The sequence below is a fragment of the Pundamilia nyererei genome, unplaced genomic scaffold, assembly GCF_000239375.1.
Source record: "Pundamilia nyererei isolate P.nyererei 1_Seehausen unplaced genomic scaffold, PunNye1.0 scaffold00002, whole genome shotgun sequence".
Taxonomy (NCBI): Eukaryota; Metazoa; Chordata; class Actinopteri; order Cichliformes; family Cichlidae; genus Pundamilia; species Pundamilia nyererei.
In genome coordinates this window covers 3,163,473-3,179,622 of record NW_005187403.1, presented here as the reverse complement: position 1 = coordinate 3,179,622, position 16,150 = coordinate 3,163,473, and the positions used below count along the sequence as shown (strand labels likewise).

Here is a 16,150-nt window from a genome sequence, read left to right as displayed (position 1 = left end):
TTAGTCAGCATGACTCACCCAACAGTTTAAAAGACCAATCACTGAGTGGAGCAAATGCTAATTTTGCCCTGCACACACTTTAGTCTTTTCAAATGACTCCAATTTGAAAAATAAGAATAATTTTTAAAAATAAAAGTGAAATTGACTTTTTCACCTTTTAACCACGTTGTAAAGTTGTAAACACAACATTGACAAATCCCTTTTCAACAGACATCTCTAGCAGGCTAATAAATAGTTTGTTTAAACTTCATACAGTAAAAGCTCAGCTCATATCTGCTAGGTGAAGTGTAACGCCAACTGTCTGACTACTTGTACCAACTGTGAGGCAGGGTTAATTTTTGTAACTGGGTAAGTTGTTTTCTTGGAACCACGCATTTCATTACATCATTTTAAATCTAGGCTGTAATACCTTTCCTTTTCATTATATTGACAGTTTTCATAATACAGATTGATGATAAACCAAAACATAAAGCCAAAGGAACTCAGGAGTTTATAAAAACAAAGAAGTGGAATATTCTTGATTCAGTTCAAGATTCAAGGTCTTTATTGTCAAATGCCATTTCACCCCAAGCCCCCCATGGGCCATTTATAAGAATATAAAAAATATATCTCCAAGAGATATAAAACTAGAAATTACAAATAAATATTAACTCGTTAAATTTGGGTAAAATTAAGGAATAAAAATGTACTACTACTAACTATATCTATGTACAATAAACAAAGAGAGGACAGAGACAATATGAAGTGGTCATGTGCAATTACAGTAAAATGAGATGATTGTGCAGTAGTTATTGTATACCAGGTTCAAGTTATGGTCAGGATATTGTAGATAAGACGAAGACATGTGCAAGATGCAAAATGTGCAAATGTGTTCACTAACTATGTGACTGAGTATGCAAAATAAGCATATTGTTCCTAGGTCGAGTTTGTAGTGCATTTGTGGAAGTTTGTGTTGTTTTTGAGTCTTTTGGTGAGTAGTGTATTGTAAGGTCTTTGTAAAAGTGTTTTTCAGTCCTTTGGTGGTAGTGAGTTGAGGGCTCTGACTGCTTGGGGGAAGAAGCTCTCGCAGTGTCGGGCCGTTACGGTTTTAATGCTGCGAAACCGTCTGTCAGATGGAAAACTGTCTGCCACCCCTCACTTTCCAATGTGAGGGGTGGAAAGTGTCCTTCAATATGCTGTTTGCACGTCGGATGATGTGTTTGTCGTAGAGTTGGGAGAGGGCCTCCAATGATCCTCTCTGCTGTCGTCACTATCCGCTACAGAGGCTTCTTTTCAGCAAAAGTGCAGTCCCCGTACCAGATAGTGATGTAGCAGCAGAGGACGCTCTCAATGGTTCCCTGGTAAAATGATGGGAGGATGGGAAGAGGGAGACTGGCCTTCTTCAGTTTCCTAAGAAAGTGAAGTCGTTGTTGGGCTTTCTGCATGATGGTGGTGGTGTTCAGGTTCCAGGAGAGGTCATCTGATATGTGCACACCCAGGAACTTCATACTGTTGACCCGTTGATGTGCAGTGGGGTGTGGGCCATTGAGCTCTTCCTGAAGTTAACAACCATCTCTTAGTCTTCTGAACATTTAGAGTCAGGAAAATTCTTGAATGGCCAAGTTAGTCACCTGATCTTAACCCAACTGAGCATGCATTCACTCGTTAAAGACTAAACCTCAGACAGATAAGGGGCCCACAAACAAACAGCAACTGAAAGCTGCTGCAGTAAATGCCTGGCAGAGTATTAAAGAGGAAACCCAGCATCTAGTGATATTCACGAGTTCAAGACTTCAGGCTGTCATTGTCAGTAAAGGGTTTTCAACCAAGTATCAGAAATGAACATTTTATTTTCAGTTATTTAATTTGTCTAATTAGTTTTGAGCAACTGAAATGAAGGGATTGTGTTAAAAATGCTTTAGTTACTCACATTTTTATGCAATCTTTTTGTCCAACCCACTGAATTAAAGCTGAAAGTCTGCACTTAAACTACACCTGAGTTGTTTCATTTAAAATTCATTGTGGTAATGTACAGAAAAACGTTGTCTGTCCAAATGTTTATGGATCTAACTGTACATACACAAATGAACCCATGTATAGGTAATAGTAAACAGTAATATATATACAGTAATATATACAATGATAAAATCTGTTTTGAATTGTGTTTGTTCCTGTTCCGATACATTCTCTGTTTAGATACAGATGGCATCAGTTCAAAGAGTTGTTATACTGAGTTGGATGAGTCTGTTGAGGCGGTGGGGGCTGTAGATGTCTCAAGAGGGGAAGTGGGCAGTTGAAACATTTTTGACAGTGTAAATGACCCTCTGAAAACTCTCCTGTTTCTCCTGAGGTGCAGCTGGTTAACTATGCAGAGATGCAACCTACAGAATGCTCTCAAAGGAACGTCAGCAGAAGAAAACCTGTGGGGTTTTTTTTTTGTTTATTGGGTCTTTCAAAGAATTCTCAGAGGACAGAGTTGCTGCTGAGCATTCCTGACTACCATGATGGCATTGTTGATCCACTGAATGGTAACAAACACTGGTGATATTGCCCTCCTATAGTCTGTGAGGAGTTCTTTGGGCTTAGAGGTGTCAGATCTGGATTATTCTTTAAGCACCAACTAGCCAGCCTCGCAAATTCTGTCTCACCTTTCTTTGAGAAGAGCCCCATCATCATCAACGTACCATCTATGACCGTGATGATAGCGCTTTTAGAGGTGCAGTCAGATCTATAGAGTTTGCAAAGTAGGAGGCTCAAAAGACAGCTCGAGTGGAGCTCAGGATGAGCACACAACATGAATATTCTTGAATTAAGAATCAGTTGATCAGCAAAAACCCTAAAACTGCTAATGTAGTAAACATTCTCCCTGAAGCCTACAAAGCGCACTTTACATAGCGCCCCTGGCATTCAAGATGGCACACTGCAATGTGAATGGCTGTGATGGTGTCCTATGAAGATCTGTTATCTCAAACTGATATTAATCAAAAATGGGTACAGGGTATAGGGTGCATTGCATATGGAAAATATCCACAGCAAATCACTTGTTCTACATTTTGTCATTTTACAGCCTTATTCCAGAATGACTTTAATTCAATTTTCACCTCAATTCTACACACAAAACCATTGAGTCTTCACCAAATCTTCTCCCATTTACAAATGATGGAGGCCATTGTGCTCACTGGGATCTTCAATTAAGGTCCCAGTGAGCACAGTGGGAAAGGCTACTGAAATGTTCCTGTACCCTTTTCCAGATCTGTGCCTTGATACAAGCCTGTCTCAGAGGTCTACACACAAATTCTTGTACTTCATGACTTGGGTTGTGCTCTGACATGCACTGTCAACTATGGGACCTGATATAGAAAGGTGCACCTTTCCAATTTATGTCCAATCAACTGAATTTACCACAGGTGGACTCCAATCAAGTTGTAGAAACATCTGAACAGTTGAAACAGGATGCGCCTGAACTCTATTTTTTTTTTTTTTAACTTTTAATAAATCTGCAAAAACCTTTTCACTTTCTCATTATGGGGTACTGTGTTTAGAATTTTGAAGTAAACATTTTTTTCATGCATTCTGGAATAATATTGTAACCTGACAAAATGTAGAACAAGTGAAGCATTGTGAATACTTTCCAAATGCACAGTGTATTGCTGGACCAGCTTCTCAAAACATTGTATAATAGCTGGTATTAGCACAATCCACCAGTGCCAGTCCCAAATCTAGAATAGGTCCCACATATTTCTACCAAAAATAGATGGTCCATGCATGAAAACAGTGACGTCAGTGGCTGTGGGAGGGGTAATGCAAGAAATTCACTAATGAATGGCGGCTGTAGCCTACAGGCTTCTTCCACCATGTTTTAACAGCAGTTTCACTTAGAAAATAGCTCAACCTTAACCAAATTCAAATGTACAGAAAAACACATAAAAAATATCAGTTTTATGCCTCAATTTATACCAGCAAGATCTTCAAGTTGTTCCTGCTCAATCTTAGGCCAACATATTTTTACTTTACACATTATTTGATTAGAATCTGACTAATTCCTGCACCACTGCTACCTGTGACATGCATGTAGACTATAGGTGTAGCATTAAGTTGAAATGAATGACTGAATAAATAAATAAATACTATATTAATTGGCTCTTTCTGGCATTTTTTAAAATTTTTTAAAAGTTTGTGTTGTTGTTGTTGTTTTTTTTTTCAAAGAAAACAAAAAAATCCACGTCAGGGTAAGCAAATTTGATTTAAATACACGCACGCATACATACATACTGTACATCACGCACTTCATTTTTATGACCCACTTACTAAAGCCGATGGCGATATTTTGTTGGCCTGCATGTAAAGAGCCCGCCCCCCTACCAATTGAAATCTGCAGCGAGTTAGCCCTGTCAGTCAGTCAAGGGTTAAACGAGGAGTTTGCAGCAGTCTCTCCGTTCTGTCCAAGGCAGTCGGCGGAAAACATCACACTCTCGCTCATTTTTGCCAAGCTGTGTTTGATTCAACTCATTTCGCAGCCGAATCGCGAGGCATCACGGCAGAGGAAAAACCCGCTCTCTTTCCCAGAAGGCGTATTACTGCGCGTTTCCAAACACAGGTAGGTAAGTGTGGTGTTTAACTTTGTTTTCACATCCCTGCATGAATTAAGATTCCGCAGGAGGACTATCCTACAGGTAGTCGTTTAAAAAGCTGCGGGTATTTACAGGAATGTTAGCCTGAAATGTTTTATAAGCTTAATAAAAGCTAAAGGCAGGCAAGCCAAGGTTCAGTTTTAGTCAAAGGCTGAACTGTCTTACTTTAAATGTTCCAAATTTTGGAAGAAAACTTCGTCATAATGATTTTTTTCTCCCCTCTGCTGCCTACTTTGAGATTCTCTTTTGGGAGTCCAACACTCTCCCTAGGTTTCTTTGTGAACTCAATTTCTTTCAGCTTTAACCCTGACTTGGAAAATTGTATTTGAATCTTGAGAGATTTCACATAATTTTTATTAAGCATTCACAATTCTGTACCTTCTATCACTCCTGTGTCACTCCTGTGTTTGAGTGCAGAACCCTTTAGTATGAAAGTGCTCTGTGTTCAGTGCCGTGTGTTCACAGTGGGCCTGTGGTATTTCACCATCTCATACACTTGCAGACTGAGTCATTCCCTGATTTCCTCCAGATGTGCAGCAGTTTACGTTTCCTGACGGGGCCAGGATTGTGACATTTCTGCCTTTTGCAGTGCTGTGATTCTGCTGACAAACATAAATTTATGCTTGCTGTCTGAGGCTGAGTGTTTGTGTTGTGACACGGCTGGATGCTACACATCCCCCCCCCCCGCACTTATCTGCCAGTTTTTGTGGCTGTTAAAGAGCTGTTAAAATGTAATCCTTTAACTTAAATCTTCAATCAACTGCTGACATTTTACCCTTTTTATAAGACTAACTGCCAGGTACTGGGACTATGACACCACTCTTGTTAGAGTACAAGTGCAATCATGTGTCATGCTCGTGAAGGCTTAATGTGTTGTGCAGCAAGTGTTAAGGGTTTGCTCGTTCTATGCTTCCAAGCAGTGCAGGCCAAACAGCATGTCTGTCAGTGTGATTTGTGGTAACTTGCATGACAGCATGGTGAACCAAGCAAACAAGGGCTTACTGCGTTTGTTTCTCTGCCTCCAAAACTGGTACAGGCAGATGAAGTTTTGTTCTGGTTTTTATTGTTTGTGCAGTAGCACCTGTGGGACATCTCTCATGGTATCAAAATTAACTTGTTTTTTTTGTGTTTTCACACACACACACACACACACACACACACACACTTACTTTTGAGGGGAAATAAAATGATAATTTACAGAATTCTTATTTTTTGTCTCTCTGTTGTGGTCAGGTGTTAGGCAAAAAAAATAGTAAAAGCTGCCACAAAGCTAGATAAAGTTCTCTTATCTTATCCTGAATATCTCTCACTTCCTTTATGGCTTTTGGACAGTTGTCTGGTTAACTGGTTTGAGCCTAGGCAGTTATTTTTAGAGTAGATATTGTTCTTTACGTTTTTGCGTGATCTCATGGTGCAGCTCTGTTTTCGCTTGTCTTGCAGATGGTTTATTTCTTGTTATTCTGGAGTATCAGAAGGTAAAGTGCAACTTTTCCTTGAAAGTCAGAACTGTGTAGGTAAACTCTTGTTAAAGGCTCCAATTTCCGTTTGTTCTTGCTTAGCTCAACATCACGAGATCTTTTGCTTTTCTAGCGTAAGATTAACTTCAGGTAATTGCTCAACCTTTGCTCGTTTTCAACCTTTGGACTGTCCTACGGTACTCACAGGCTTTTTACCCTGATGTTCTAGCCAGTGTAGCCTCTGGAGCTGGACCTAAAGGTATGTACGTTCTACGCGTATAGAGCAGGAATCATTTGGGTTTTTTTGAGGGAGAAAGCTCTTTTCTGTGTGGTTGTTGTTGTGTGTTTGTTTTTGTTTTTTTTGTCAGAACACGCATGTGTCTAAGTGATAATGGATGTGTTCCAAGTAACAGCAGTTTGGTACATCTAACATGATAAGAGTAAGGTGATGCTGTGGCTTCATCTATAATCCTTTGTGATGTTGTTTGTGCCTCGTGTAGGAAATGCACACACTTGTGACAATGCCATGTAAAGGAATTCATTGATTTCATGTAGCATGGAAGGAAAAACTTTATTATTTTATTTTTTTTAAAAAGACATGTTTTCTATATGTTAATATTCTCTAAAGCAGTTTACCAGCATGATACTGCTAACTCAGAGTTGACTGGTATTATGATAGATATGCCAAGATGTCTCTTTAAGCAGGAGGTTCTTAAGCTTTAGGATAGTTTACTTCTTTATAGAGCCAATCAACTGACACAGCATGCTTTTAAAGCAGTGTTAAAGTGTCTCATGCCTTCTTATGAGCTGCCTATTTTATTGGTCATATGTTTTATGCTTCCCCTATGTGTCCCTCTCGTTCTAAATGTTTACTGTGTTGTTAAATACAATAATTGCTTATGACGTGGAAAAAATTGTTTCAGTGGCAGACTGTAGAACGGTGCAAGTCTCCCCCCACCCACTTGTTTGTTTGTTTTTTTTCCCCCTAAACAAACGGGTTTACCAGAAAAGACTGTAGTGTGCTTTATTTAACTTATCATCTTCTTTCTTTCCCTTTCTCAACACACACTTGGTGTCCAACTTCACTTTTTCTGCCTCAGAGCAACGCCAAGAGAAGCATGTGTGGGTGTTAAGTCATATGCTTGGACGACCTCATTGCCCCTGAATACGGAGCTGCTTTACCTCTGATTGCCCACTTGTCCACAGACTGACACCACACCATGTCTGCAGAGGTAGACAGAGCGCACGCATCTTCTGCCGATCCCAGCCTCACCTCTACAGTCTCAACCTCCAACACCCCTCCCAACTCTCCTATAACACAGGCATCCAAAGTCCCATTCAGGAAAGAGAAAAAGAAAGGTGAGTGGAGGAGAAAATGGTGCCGATACTCCTTTCATCAGCTATTAAGATGTGGCAGAGATTATAATTTTACTACTTTCTTTCTTTGTCTTTTTAATCCAGTAACAGAGAAGACGGATGAATACCTGCTGGGCAGGTTTCAAGGGGATGGTGTCAGGTACAAGGCCAAACTGATTGGCATTGATGATGTTCCAGAGGCTCGTGGAGACAAGATGTGCCAAGATTCCATGATGAAACTTAAGGTACAACTTGGGATCAGAAGCTCTTTTCTTCTATCACTGATTTTCATGAAGAAAATATCAAAACTGTTTCTTAAAGCTGTTAAGTAGAGCTTTGGTGTATATACATCTGTTTGGTGGGTATCATTTGCCTTCAATAGAGTAGTGTTTTTGTTTTTTCTCTCCAGGGTATGGCAGCAGCTGCTCGGTCGCAAGGCAAGCACAAGCAGAGGATCTGGGTCAACATTTCCATGTCAGGCATCAAGATCATTGATGAGAAATCGGGCGTGAGTTCTGATTACTATTGCAATATAATCTGGGATTCACAGAATTTATTTGCAGTGCTTTAAAAAAAAAAAAAAAAAAAAAAAAAACAAGCAAACAAAACCGAAAATCCTTGTCCACATTTCTCAGGTGATCGAACATGAGCATGTGGTGAATAAGATCTCCTTCATTGCCAGAGATGTAACGGATAACAGGGCTTTTGGATATGTGTGTGGAGCTGAAGGACAGCATCAGTTCTTTGCCATAAAGACTGCACAACAGGTAACACACAGAACTGCCATAGACAAAGTGTGTCAATCTGGTCCATTGGACAGGTTGGAAAATGTGAAGTAGAGCATAGACTTTGTTTTACTTTTCTTTTTCTTTTTTTTTTTTTTCTCCTTACAGATAATGACCACACACACATCCATTCATACCAAGCCAAAGTAATTAGGTACTAGATAAACAATTAAATGACAGGAAAGTTCCTGTTTTTCTAATTCTAACTAAAGAATTGTTTTTGCTTTTTAAAGCGGATCAACCATAGAGGAAAAAATAGTACATTTTCTGCAAATTAACACACACTTTGTTTTTTGTTTTTTTTTATGATTGTAGGACAGTCAAGGCAATGAGCTACCAGAACACTTTCTGTAATTTTACACATTAATTTGTTACAATTTGGGCCCAAAGAATCATCCTGATGGATTTCTATCATTTACTACAGTAGCATTTCCTTATCGTGTCAAACACCATAAATTTGTTATAATTGCACTTCATTTTTTCTTACACTAAGATATGAGGGATTAAATGTGTAGTTAAACTTCTGTACACTGACAGAAAGGGGAATTTCACTGGTCCGTATCACTTAAAATTAAAGGTTGCTGTTATGTGGCTCATGATATAAAATGCCATCCCTGCCATAGACTCTCCATTTTAATAAGAAGCCTAGGCACTACAGTGCCACCTACTGGCTTGTGAACTTTGTCTGTCAAACCTGAGTTTTAACATTATAGACAGAAGCGGCCATGTTTGTATGAATGAGTGCTTATTCATCTAAATATATTTGTTTGCTAGCTAATGCTAGCAAACAAATAAAATAGAATTTTACTTGCGTAAACTAAAGCATAAATTTTGGTCAGTATACACGTCATGTTGTTTTAGACAACCTTAAAGCATGGTTGAGAGGTCAAGTTGATGACTCAAATTTGCTCAGGGGAAAGCTTAACAGCTCGCTACCTAGTTGGGATGTAACTGTCAACCAGCCATGTGTCTAATAATGTATAACTTGATATCATAAAACGGCAGTTCACCCCTTTATGGTTGTCATGAAGGTAAAAGGTTTACTTAAGTAACTTTTTTTTGTTTTGGTATGTGGTTGTTTTAAAAAAAAAATAAAAATTTGTGTGTGTGTGTGTGTGTGTGTATTTTATTTCACTGAGAAGCTGGAGATTTTAACATTTGAGCCTACCTTCTTTTGATAACTGCTATAAGTGGTACTGCCACAGGCACCAAAGACAAACTGACTCCAGTTTCCAAAGATTTTTGGTCTTTGTTTCCATACAGGCAGAGCCACTGGTAATCGATTTGAAGGATCTATTCCAAGTCATCTTCAACCTGAGGAAGAAAGAGGCCGAGGGCACACAGAAGGTAATGGAAGCAGAAGCATTTAACTTCAGACTGGAAAAAATTTTCTCCAAGTGAATGGCAGCATTTTCTTTGTGAAAGAAAAACACTTTCATGTGGTCCTCTGGGAGTGCTGACAGGGCACACACTGTATGTACCGCTTGAAAGTCAACACTGCCTCTCTGTGTTCTTTCAGTGAATCACATCCTCAGCCATTTTTCATTTTAGTGATGAATGCGTCATTTCAATGGAAAGTCTGTTCGTTAACAGTATGCCTCTGTTTACAGGTTGAAAATGGCAGTGATGTAGTGGAGGTAAGCAATTAAGTTTTTTTTTTTTTTTTTTTTTTTTTTTTTTTTTTTTTCCTTAAAGCAGTTACTGACTTTTTTTTATTTTTATTTATTTTTGTACATTTTTACTTTCTGTCTCTAGAATGGAAATGCCTTGCTATCTATGGGCAATGACGTAAAATCAGCTCAAGTAAGAGTTATTGTAATGTGTCCATCTTAACAGTGAATGAAATGTTGGAGTGCTTTATTTTCTTAAATGGCATGTTTCTGTTTCATTTTCACATCCAGCCAGTAGAGCAGCATGACCTCTTTGGAGATATGTCAACCCCTCCAGACATTCAGGCTCCAAATGTAAGTATCACACCATGATGGTAAATATTTCTTTTAATATGGGAATTGTAATTGGTGAAGTGTATTATTACTGTATTTACACAATTGTGTACCTGCTAATTATTATCACTCTTATGTAATGAACGTATTTGTAAGAAATGACTCTATAGTAAAATCTCAACGCCCTCTGCGAACTCCATTCTGAAAAGACTTGTGAAGTCATCAGATTCTGTTCATTTTAAGAATCTATGAAGAGTCTTTTAGGAATTGAGTTTATGCTTTGTGTTTTACTAGTCTCGTTGTTGTTGTTAACTTTAAAACTGCTACAAGTAGAATCTGTTAGACTTAGAGTTGTGGCAAATCTTTTACGTCGGTGCTGCTGAAATGTCTCATTAACCTGAATTTATGGGTAAGTAGCAAGCGCCGGCTTTGACTTGTAGTCCAACTTGTTGTTCAGAGCAAGTAGGATTACAGTAAGTGAGTTAGAAGTGGACCCTAGACCTTCAAGTTGTCAGCATTAAATTGACAGTGACTCTTCATAATCTGCAAGTAGCAGTTTTAAAAAGGCATTTCTTTTTCACACCATGTGATTCATTGTTCATCTTGTTAACACATCATTACCTCCCTTCTGCAGAAATGATTTATCCTTTTCTCTTTTTCTCACTGTCCCCTCTCGTGTTAACCAGGACTCTAATGACATTCTCTTACTGGACTTTTCTGCTGAAGTTGACAGCAATCAAAATTGCATAAAGGGAAATTCCTTTGTAACTTCCTGTGCCCCTGACTATAGGGCATATCCCCAGACAGAGAATCCATTTTCCTCAACTTTTGGCTATTTCCCAACCCCAGACAGTGACCCTTTCAGAGATGACCCCCTTTCTAAATCACCCACTCTATTGGCAGCTGATAATGCACAGATTCCCGTCAACACCACCACCAATCACCTAAACGGCACTGTTGGCAGCACTAGTAAGACAATTATTAATGGTGGTGTAAATGGAGACTCTGAACATCTCAGTCAGCAAATAAATGGGTTATCCAGGGAAACCATGATCCTCGCGCTCAGTAACGGACAGTGGCCGCTGGGGGGGAAAATAACTCAGGGAAACACGACTACCATGATGGATGGAAATGAATCTGGACAAGTTCTCTCAAACAAAAATCCATTTTTTGACTCTTTGAAAACTTCCCCTGTCTCTAATGAAATGACCCATCGCCCAGAGCTGCCAGTGACTCATAGCAAGGATTCAGTTCTCATAAGCCCGCCTCCGCACAACTCTAAGTCTGGACGAGGTCGAAGGAGTGCAAAGGTGAAATAACACGGCTATGCCAATGGTAGTAGGCTTGCATGTGTTATGCGTTTTTAATAAAAAAGGTTTACTACACATTTGGAGCTAACATCTCCCTTGAGCTTTTGGGTTATGCATTGGTGTTCGACAGGATAAGGCACTGAGAATGCACTGGGTTAGGGACTTTAATTTTGGAACTCTGGTCATGGTCTTGTTGTTTGGATAACTTCTTTTCTTTATGCATGCACTGGTGTTCGCATGCTTCTCGAACTGGCTTGAATGACTTTAACAATCAGCTGCTCATAATCTATTTTCCTAATGTTCACGCTTCAGTGAAAAGAGCAGGGGTAAGTGGCAAAGCATGCAATCGTATGCTTAACTATAGTTAATTATTAGTTTCTCTTAAGCATTTGTTAAATCTTAACTGCCACATAGTTGTGACTTGCTAACAAAATGTGTTGCATTATTCATTTTATTATTTATTTGTTTTGTGACTAGTCTACATCAAGTGATCTGTTTGGAGCAGAACTGTTCGCTGCTTCCAGTCAGTCTGAGGGGTCATCTGCTCCAGACCTCTTCAACAGTACACCGGCAAACTCTGCTCCCTCTGCCATAGCTGCTCTGGGTAATACACAGGAGGGGGAATTTGTATTTCACACACCTCTTTGTTTTGGTTTTGGTTTTTTTTTTTTTTTTAAAACCTGTTTTGTGTCTAAACTTTTTTTTTTTTTTTCCTTTCTTCTTCTCTTTGATATATTTAGGGAATCTCCAGTTGGGTCCACCAGCTACCACAAGTGTCCCTGCTGTAACCATGTGGGGAGCCTCCAGTGCTGCACCCAACATGTTCCCCATGCCAGGAGGGACAGTTCCAGGGCCCAGGCTCGCCTTCCCACAGCCATCTGCCTTTGGTGGTCTACCCATACCACCAACAGGTTGGGGTCAGCAGATGCCACCACAGTTTGCTGCCGCTCCTCTCTCTCCACCCCACCTTTCTTGGGGTCAGCCTGCCTCTACCAATCCTTTCCAGCCTAATGCATTCCCAGGTATGGGTGATCCACAGGGTCCGTCACGCCCCCCTCCAAGAGCACCTGCTAAACAGGTCCCTCCGAAAGTAGAGAACAGTGCCTTCACAGCTTTGGATCCCCTCGGAGAGAAAGAGAAGAAGACTGGGAAAGACATGTTCAAGGACTTCCAGCTCGCCAAGCCTCCTGCCATCCCAGCCAGGAAAGTAGAGCTTGCAGCAGGGTCAGATCCAGATTCCAGTGGCAAACAACCGGGGGCATTTGATCAATACTTCTCCACTAAAGTGGGCCTCGTGCAGGATGCTGCAGATCACGATGACTTTGAAATCAATAAGATGCCGTCAATTGGTAATGCTAAACTAGCTGAAATGGCTTATGTCATAATCTGATGACTGTGACCTGTTGGTAACTGTGTCCTGTGTTTGTAATGTGCAAATTTAGATGCCTCTAAACCAGCTGCTGCTCCAGTTCCAGGGCTCTTGGATGTTGCCTTCTCTGCTCCCATCCAAAACAGTTCAGCACCACCCCAGGGATCAGAACTTGGTCAGGACATGTTTGACAAAGCATTTGGAGCCCCTGACTCCAGTCCATTTGGAGTGCCACCTGTAGCTATGGTACAGAGTTTTATTTATGACCACCTTTTACTTTATCATCCTAATCCCAATGATCCTTTTGATAACAAGGATATTGTTATACTTGAGTTTTTGTTTTTTTCCCTCAATTTTTTTTTTTTTTTTTTTTTTTTTTTTTTTAACAGAATACATCTGTCGGTCAGAGCTCTGGTTCAACAGCTGCCTTTGAGGATCCTTTTGGAAATCCTTTTGCTTGACCACAACTTTGTCCATAAGTAAGTTCATGTTTTTATGATGCTTCTCTGATTTCATTTAGAGTGAAGACATTTGTCACAGTTTTTCTCATTTGTCCTCATAGTTGGAGTAAATGGAACAAATGAAGATTTCCACTACCGTCATGATGTTTGGGAGAAGCTGCTCAGTGCACGACAATCCGGAAATGAACTATTATCCCAGACCCACCCTTCTATTAGATCTCACCTCTGATGGTGTTTTGTTTTCTGGGGGGGCGGGGGTCCTCCCTTTTCCAATCAGTAGTTCCCTCATTTTTGAAGACCACTGATCTACAAAGTAAATGTTATGTCAAAATCTGCTGAAGAAAGAGATGTGCTGTGTGAGAGAGGATGTCCAAAGTGGTTCATTGCTGATGCTGTCTTTGTTAAGGAAATAAAATGAATTATTCATCAAGTTGCAAGGTATTTGACTAATGTATTAATTTTTTTCCTTTGGTTCTGATAATGGTTTTTAAAATATCATTTTTAACAAACTGAAATTATATCTATAGGTAACTTTGATACATTTCTGCTACTTGCTGGTATTTCCTGTTTTGCAAGGCATATTTCCTGTATAGGGGAACATCTACATTCATCAGGCAGAGCTGTGCAGTTGTTTTGCATTTTAGATCCAGAATTCACTGATCCTATCGCCAGTCAAAGGTCTGCTTAAGGTGCATTCAGTTAAAATTTTACTGCAGTCATAGAAATCCTAAATGAGGATGAAAGTTGCACTGCTCACTATCATCTGGTGACTATAGCAAAATAAAGTATGTATTTTCTTTTCTTCTTTTCTTCTTCTTTTTTTTTTTTTTAAAAGGATAGATTTCCTAAGTGGGGCAAATTACTGTAATACCAGTCGCAGGGTGATCTATTAACAGCGTGAACCACTGAATATTAACCAGAATTCTGTCAAGAGCAGCACAAATTGGTATCTCAAAAACCAGCAAACCCGATGAGGGACAGAATGATGTTGGTCATCTAACCAAAATAACAGTGCAAGCTCAGGTTTTTGCTTCTCTCCCAGCCGCAAGGGGGCCACAAGCCAGTGTACTCTTAGTGCCAGTGTCCCAGTCCCAAGCCCAGATAATTGGTGAGGGCTGCATCAGTTAGGGAATCGAGCATGAAGTCATTGCCAAAGCAAACATCAGGAAGGAGATCTTCATACTAGATCAGTAATGGCCTGGGTTAACAGTGACTCAATCTGGTACTGTTAGCCAGCTGTGTGTTAGTGGAAACTGTGCTACTGTTGGCTGGAAGATGAGAGAGGGTGTGTTAGGAAATGCCAAGATGGAAGGCAAAGCCAGGAGTATTAGAGGTGGATTCAAACTGTGTTTGATGTATTCTCTGGAAAGAGAACAAGAAAACTTAGTGGTGGAGTGGGGAAGTACAGGAAAGTATTCAAAAGAAGAGGTTGACAAAGAAAAAGGGAGTCAGGTAGATGAAGAAAGTAGACAAGGGTATTCGGACTAGGAACTCCTGTACTAGGTGTACAGCAAAGAAAGGAGTAGAAATATTCATAATGACTTGTATGTAAGGTTGGACACTTACAAAGGAGTGAAAGGACTTGAATTGACTGGCTAGGCAGAGGTTGAGCTGGAGAGGATTTGCAGCGGGTTAGGGGGATTAGGGTAGCAATGGAAATGTACTAACCAGTAACGAGAGAAGATTTAGAAGAGTACTTTGAGGCACAGATAAACAAAGAAAATGGGAGGAAGACAGGAAGTACAGAAGATTAGTGGGGAGTACGTGAGGGCAGCTATGAAGTGGATGAAGATTTGGAAGGCAGGTGGCCCAGATGACCTACCTGTGGAAGTATAGAGATGCCAATTTGAGAGAACTGTGGACTCATTGAATAAATTGTTTTACACAATCCTGAAGAGTGAGAGGAAGTGTACTGGTACAAGTTTTAACTTTTGAAAAAGTGTGATGTACAGAGCTGTAGCATCTACAGAAGGTAATGTTAATAGGTCATAAAATAAAGCTTTGGAAAAGAATTGTTAAAAAGAGAGTTGACAATCAGCAAGCAGTGGTATGCCATCATGCCGAGAAAGAGGGTTACAGCTTTCAGAGTGTTGATAGTGAAGGTCAGAAGATGTTGCACTGTGTCCTTGTAGGTCTAGAGAAAGCACTGTGGTGTTTCACTTCTACATAAGGAAGTGAAGGGAAGTTGGTGCAGGAGATGTATGAGGACAGAGGTGAGGTGTGCAGCTGGAGTGACAGATGCATTCAAAGTTGGGGGGTTTAAATTAGGGATCCACTCTGAGCCCCTTTTTGTTTGCAGTGGTGATGGACAGGCTGACAGATGAGTTCAGGCAGGAGTTTCTGTGGATTATAATGTTTGCAGACGACATTGTGCTCTATATTGATAGCAGGTGGAAGGGAGAGATGGAGGCAGGGCTGGACTGGGACAAAAAAAAATGGCCCTGACATTTTTGGTCCATGTGGCTAAAGCTAAAGCTACACTTTAGCTATTAGCACTAAGCAATGACTCATGGTCAAAGTAGCCATGCTTTACCTGAATTTCTGAAGCTCTCTCCTCCTAATTATGTCACTCCTTCTATTTTCTTTCCACTTTAATTTAACCTTCCTGGGTGGAGGTATAGAATGAAAGTCAGAAGGTGAAGCTCCAAGGAGGGGAGGTAGTGAAGGTAGATGAGTTTAAATACTTAGGGTCAAGCATGCAAAGCAAAAAATAAATAAAAATTGCTTGTACTCATGCTGCCCCGACGTCATGCCAGCACATATTGTGAATGGCATAGGCACCGATCGGTTTTCTATTGCCCATTTGCTGGGAGTAAGGGCGCCCTCCGTTTGCGAGGTGCGCCTGCTGCTTGCGGCACA

The 16,150-nt window shown here is 40.2% G+C and overlaps 1 protein-coding gene across 5 annotated transcripts; it reads left to right on the top strand.

The window, feature by feature from the left end:
* The first annotated feature begins 4,339 nt into the window (after positions 1-4,339).
* On the top strand, positions 4,340-13,732 carry LOC102201934 (DAB adaptor protein 2). 5 transcript variants are annotated; one of them, XM_005720164.1, is made up of 15 exons: positions 4,340-4,576; positions 7,274-7,426; positions 7,529-7,668; positions 7,833-7,931; positions 8,059-8,190; positions 9,472-9,555; positions 9,819-9,845; positions 9,964-10,011; positions 10,110-10,172; positions 10,838-11,461; positions 11,939-12,065; positions 12,202-12,810; positions 12,904-13,076; positions 13,220-13,309; positions 13,393-13,732. In XM_005720164.1, exons 2-14 carry the CDS (start codon positions 7,288-7,290, stop codon positions 13,289-13,291), a joined length of 2,337 nt encoding a protein of 778 aa, XP_005720221.1. In that variant the 5' UTR covers positions 4,340-4,576; positions 7,274-7,287; the 3' UTR covers positions 13,292-13,309; positions 13,393-13,732. The 5 variants fall into 5 exon arrangements, with proteins under 5 accessions (XP_005720221.1, XP_005720222.1, XP_013765423.1 ...); XM_005720165.1 differs by having other exon boundaries at positions 4,340-4,580; XM_013909969.1 differs by having other exon boundaries at positions 4,341-4,576; positions 7,168-7,426.
* The last annotated feature ends 2,418 nt before the right edge of the window (positions 13,733-16,150 follow it).

Excerpts from the sequence above, each read along its gene's own strand:
- LOC102201934 (XM_005720164.1), top strand. The coding sequence starts at position 7,288 with ATGTCTGCAGAGGTAGACAGAGCGCACGCATCTTCTGCCGATCCCAGC. Across the intron at positions 9,556-9,818 it reads AGGCCGAGGGCACACAGAAG|GTTGAAAATGGCAGTGATGT; the intron begins GTAATGGAAGCA and ends CTCTGTTTACAG. Across the intron at positions 12,066-12,201 it reads CTCTGCCATAGCTGCTCTGG|GGAATCTCCAGTTGGGTCCA; the intron begins GTAATACACAGG and ends TGATATATTTAG.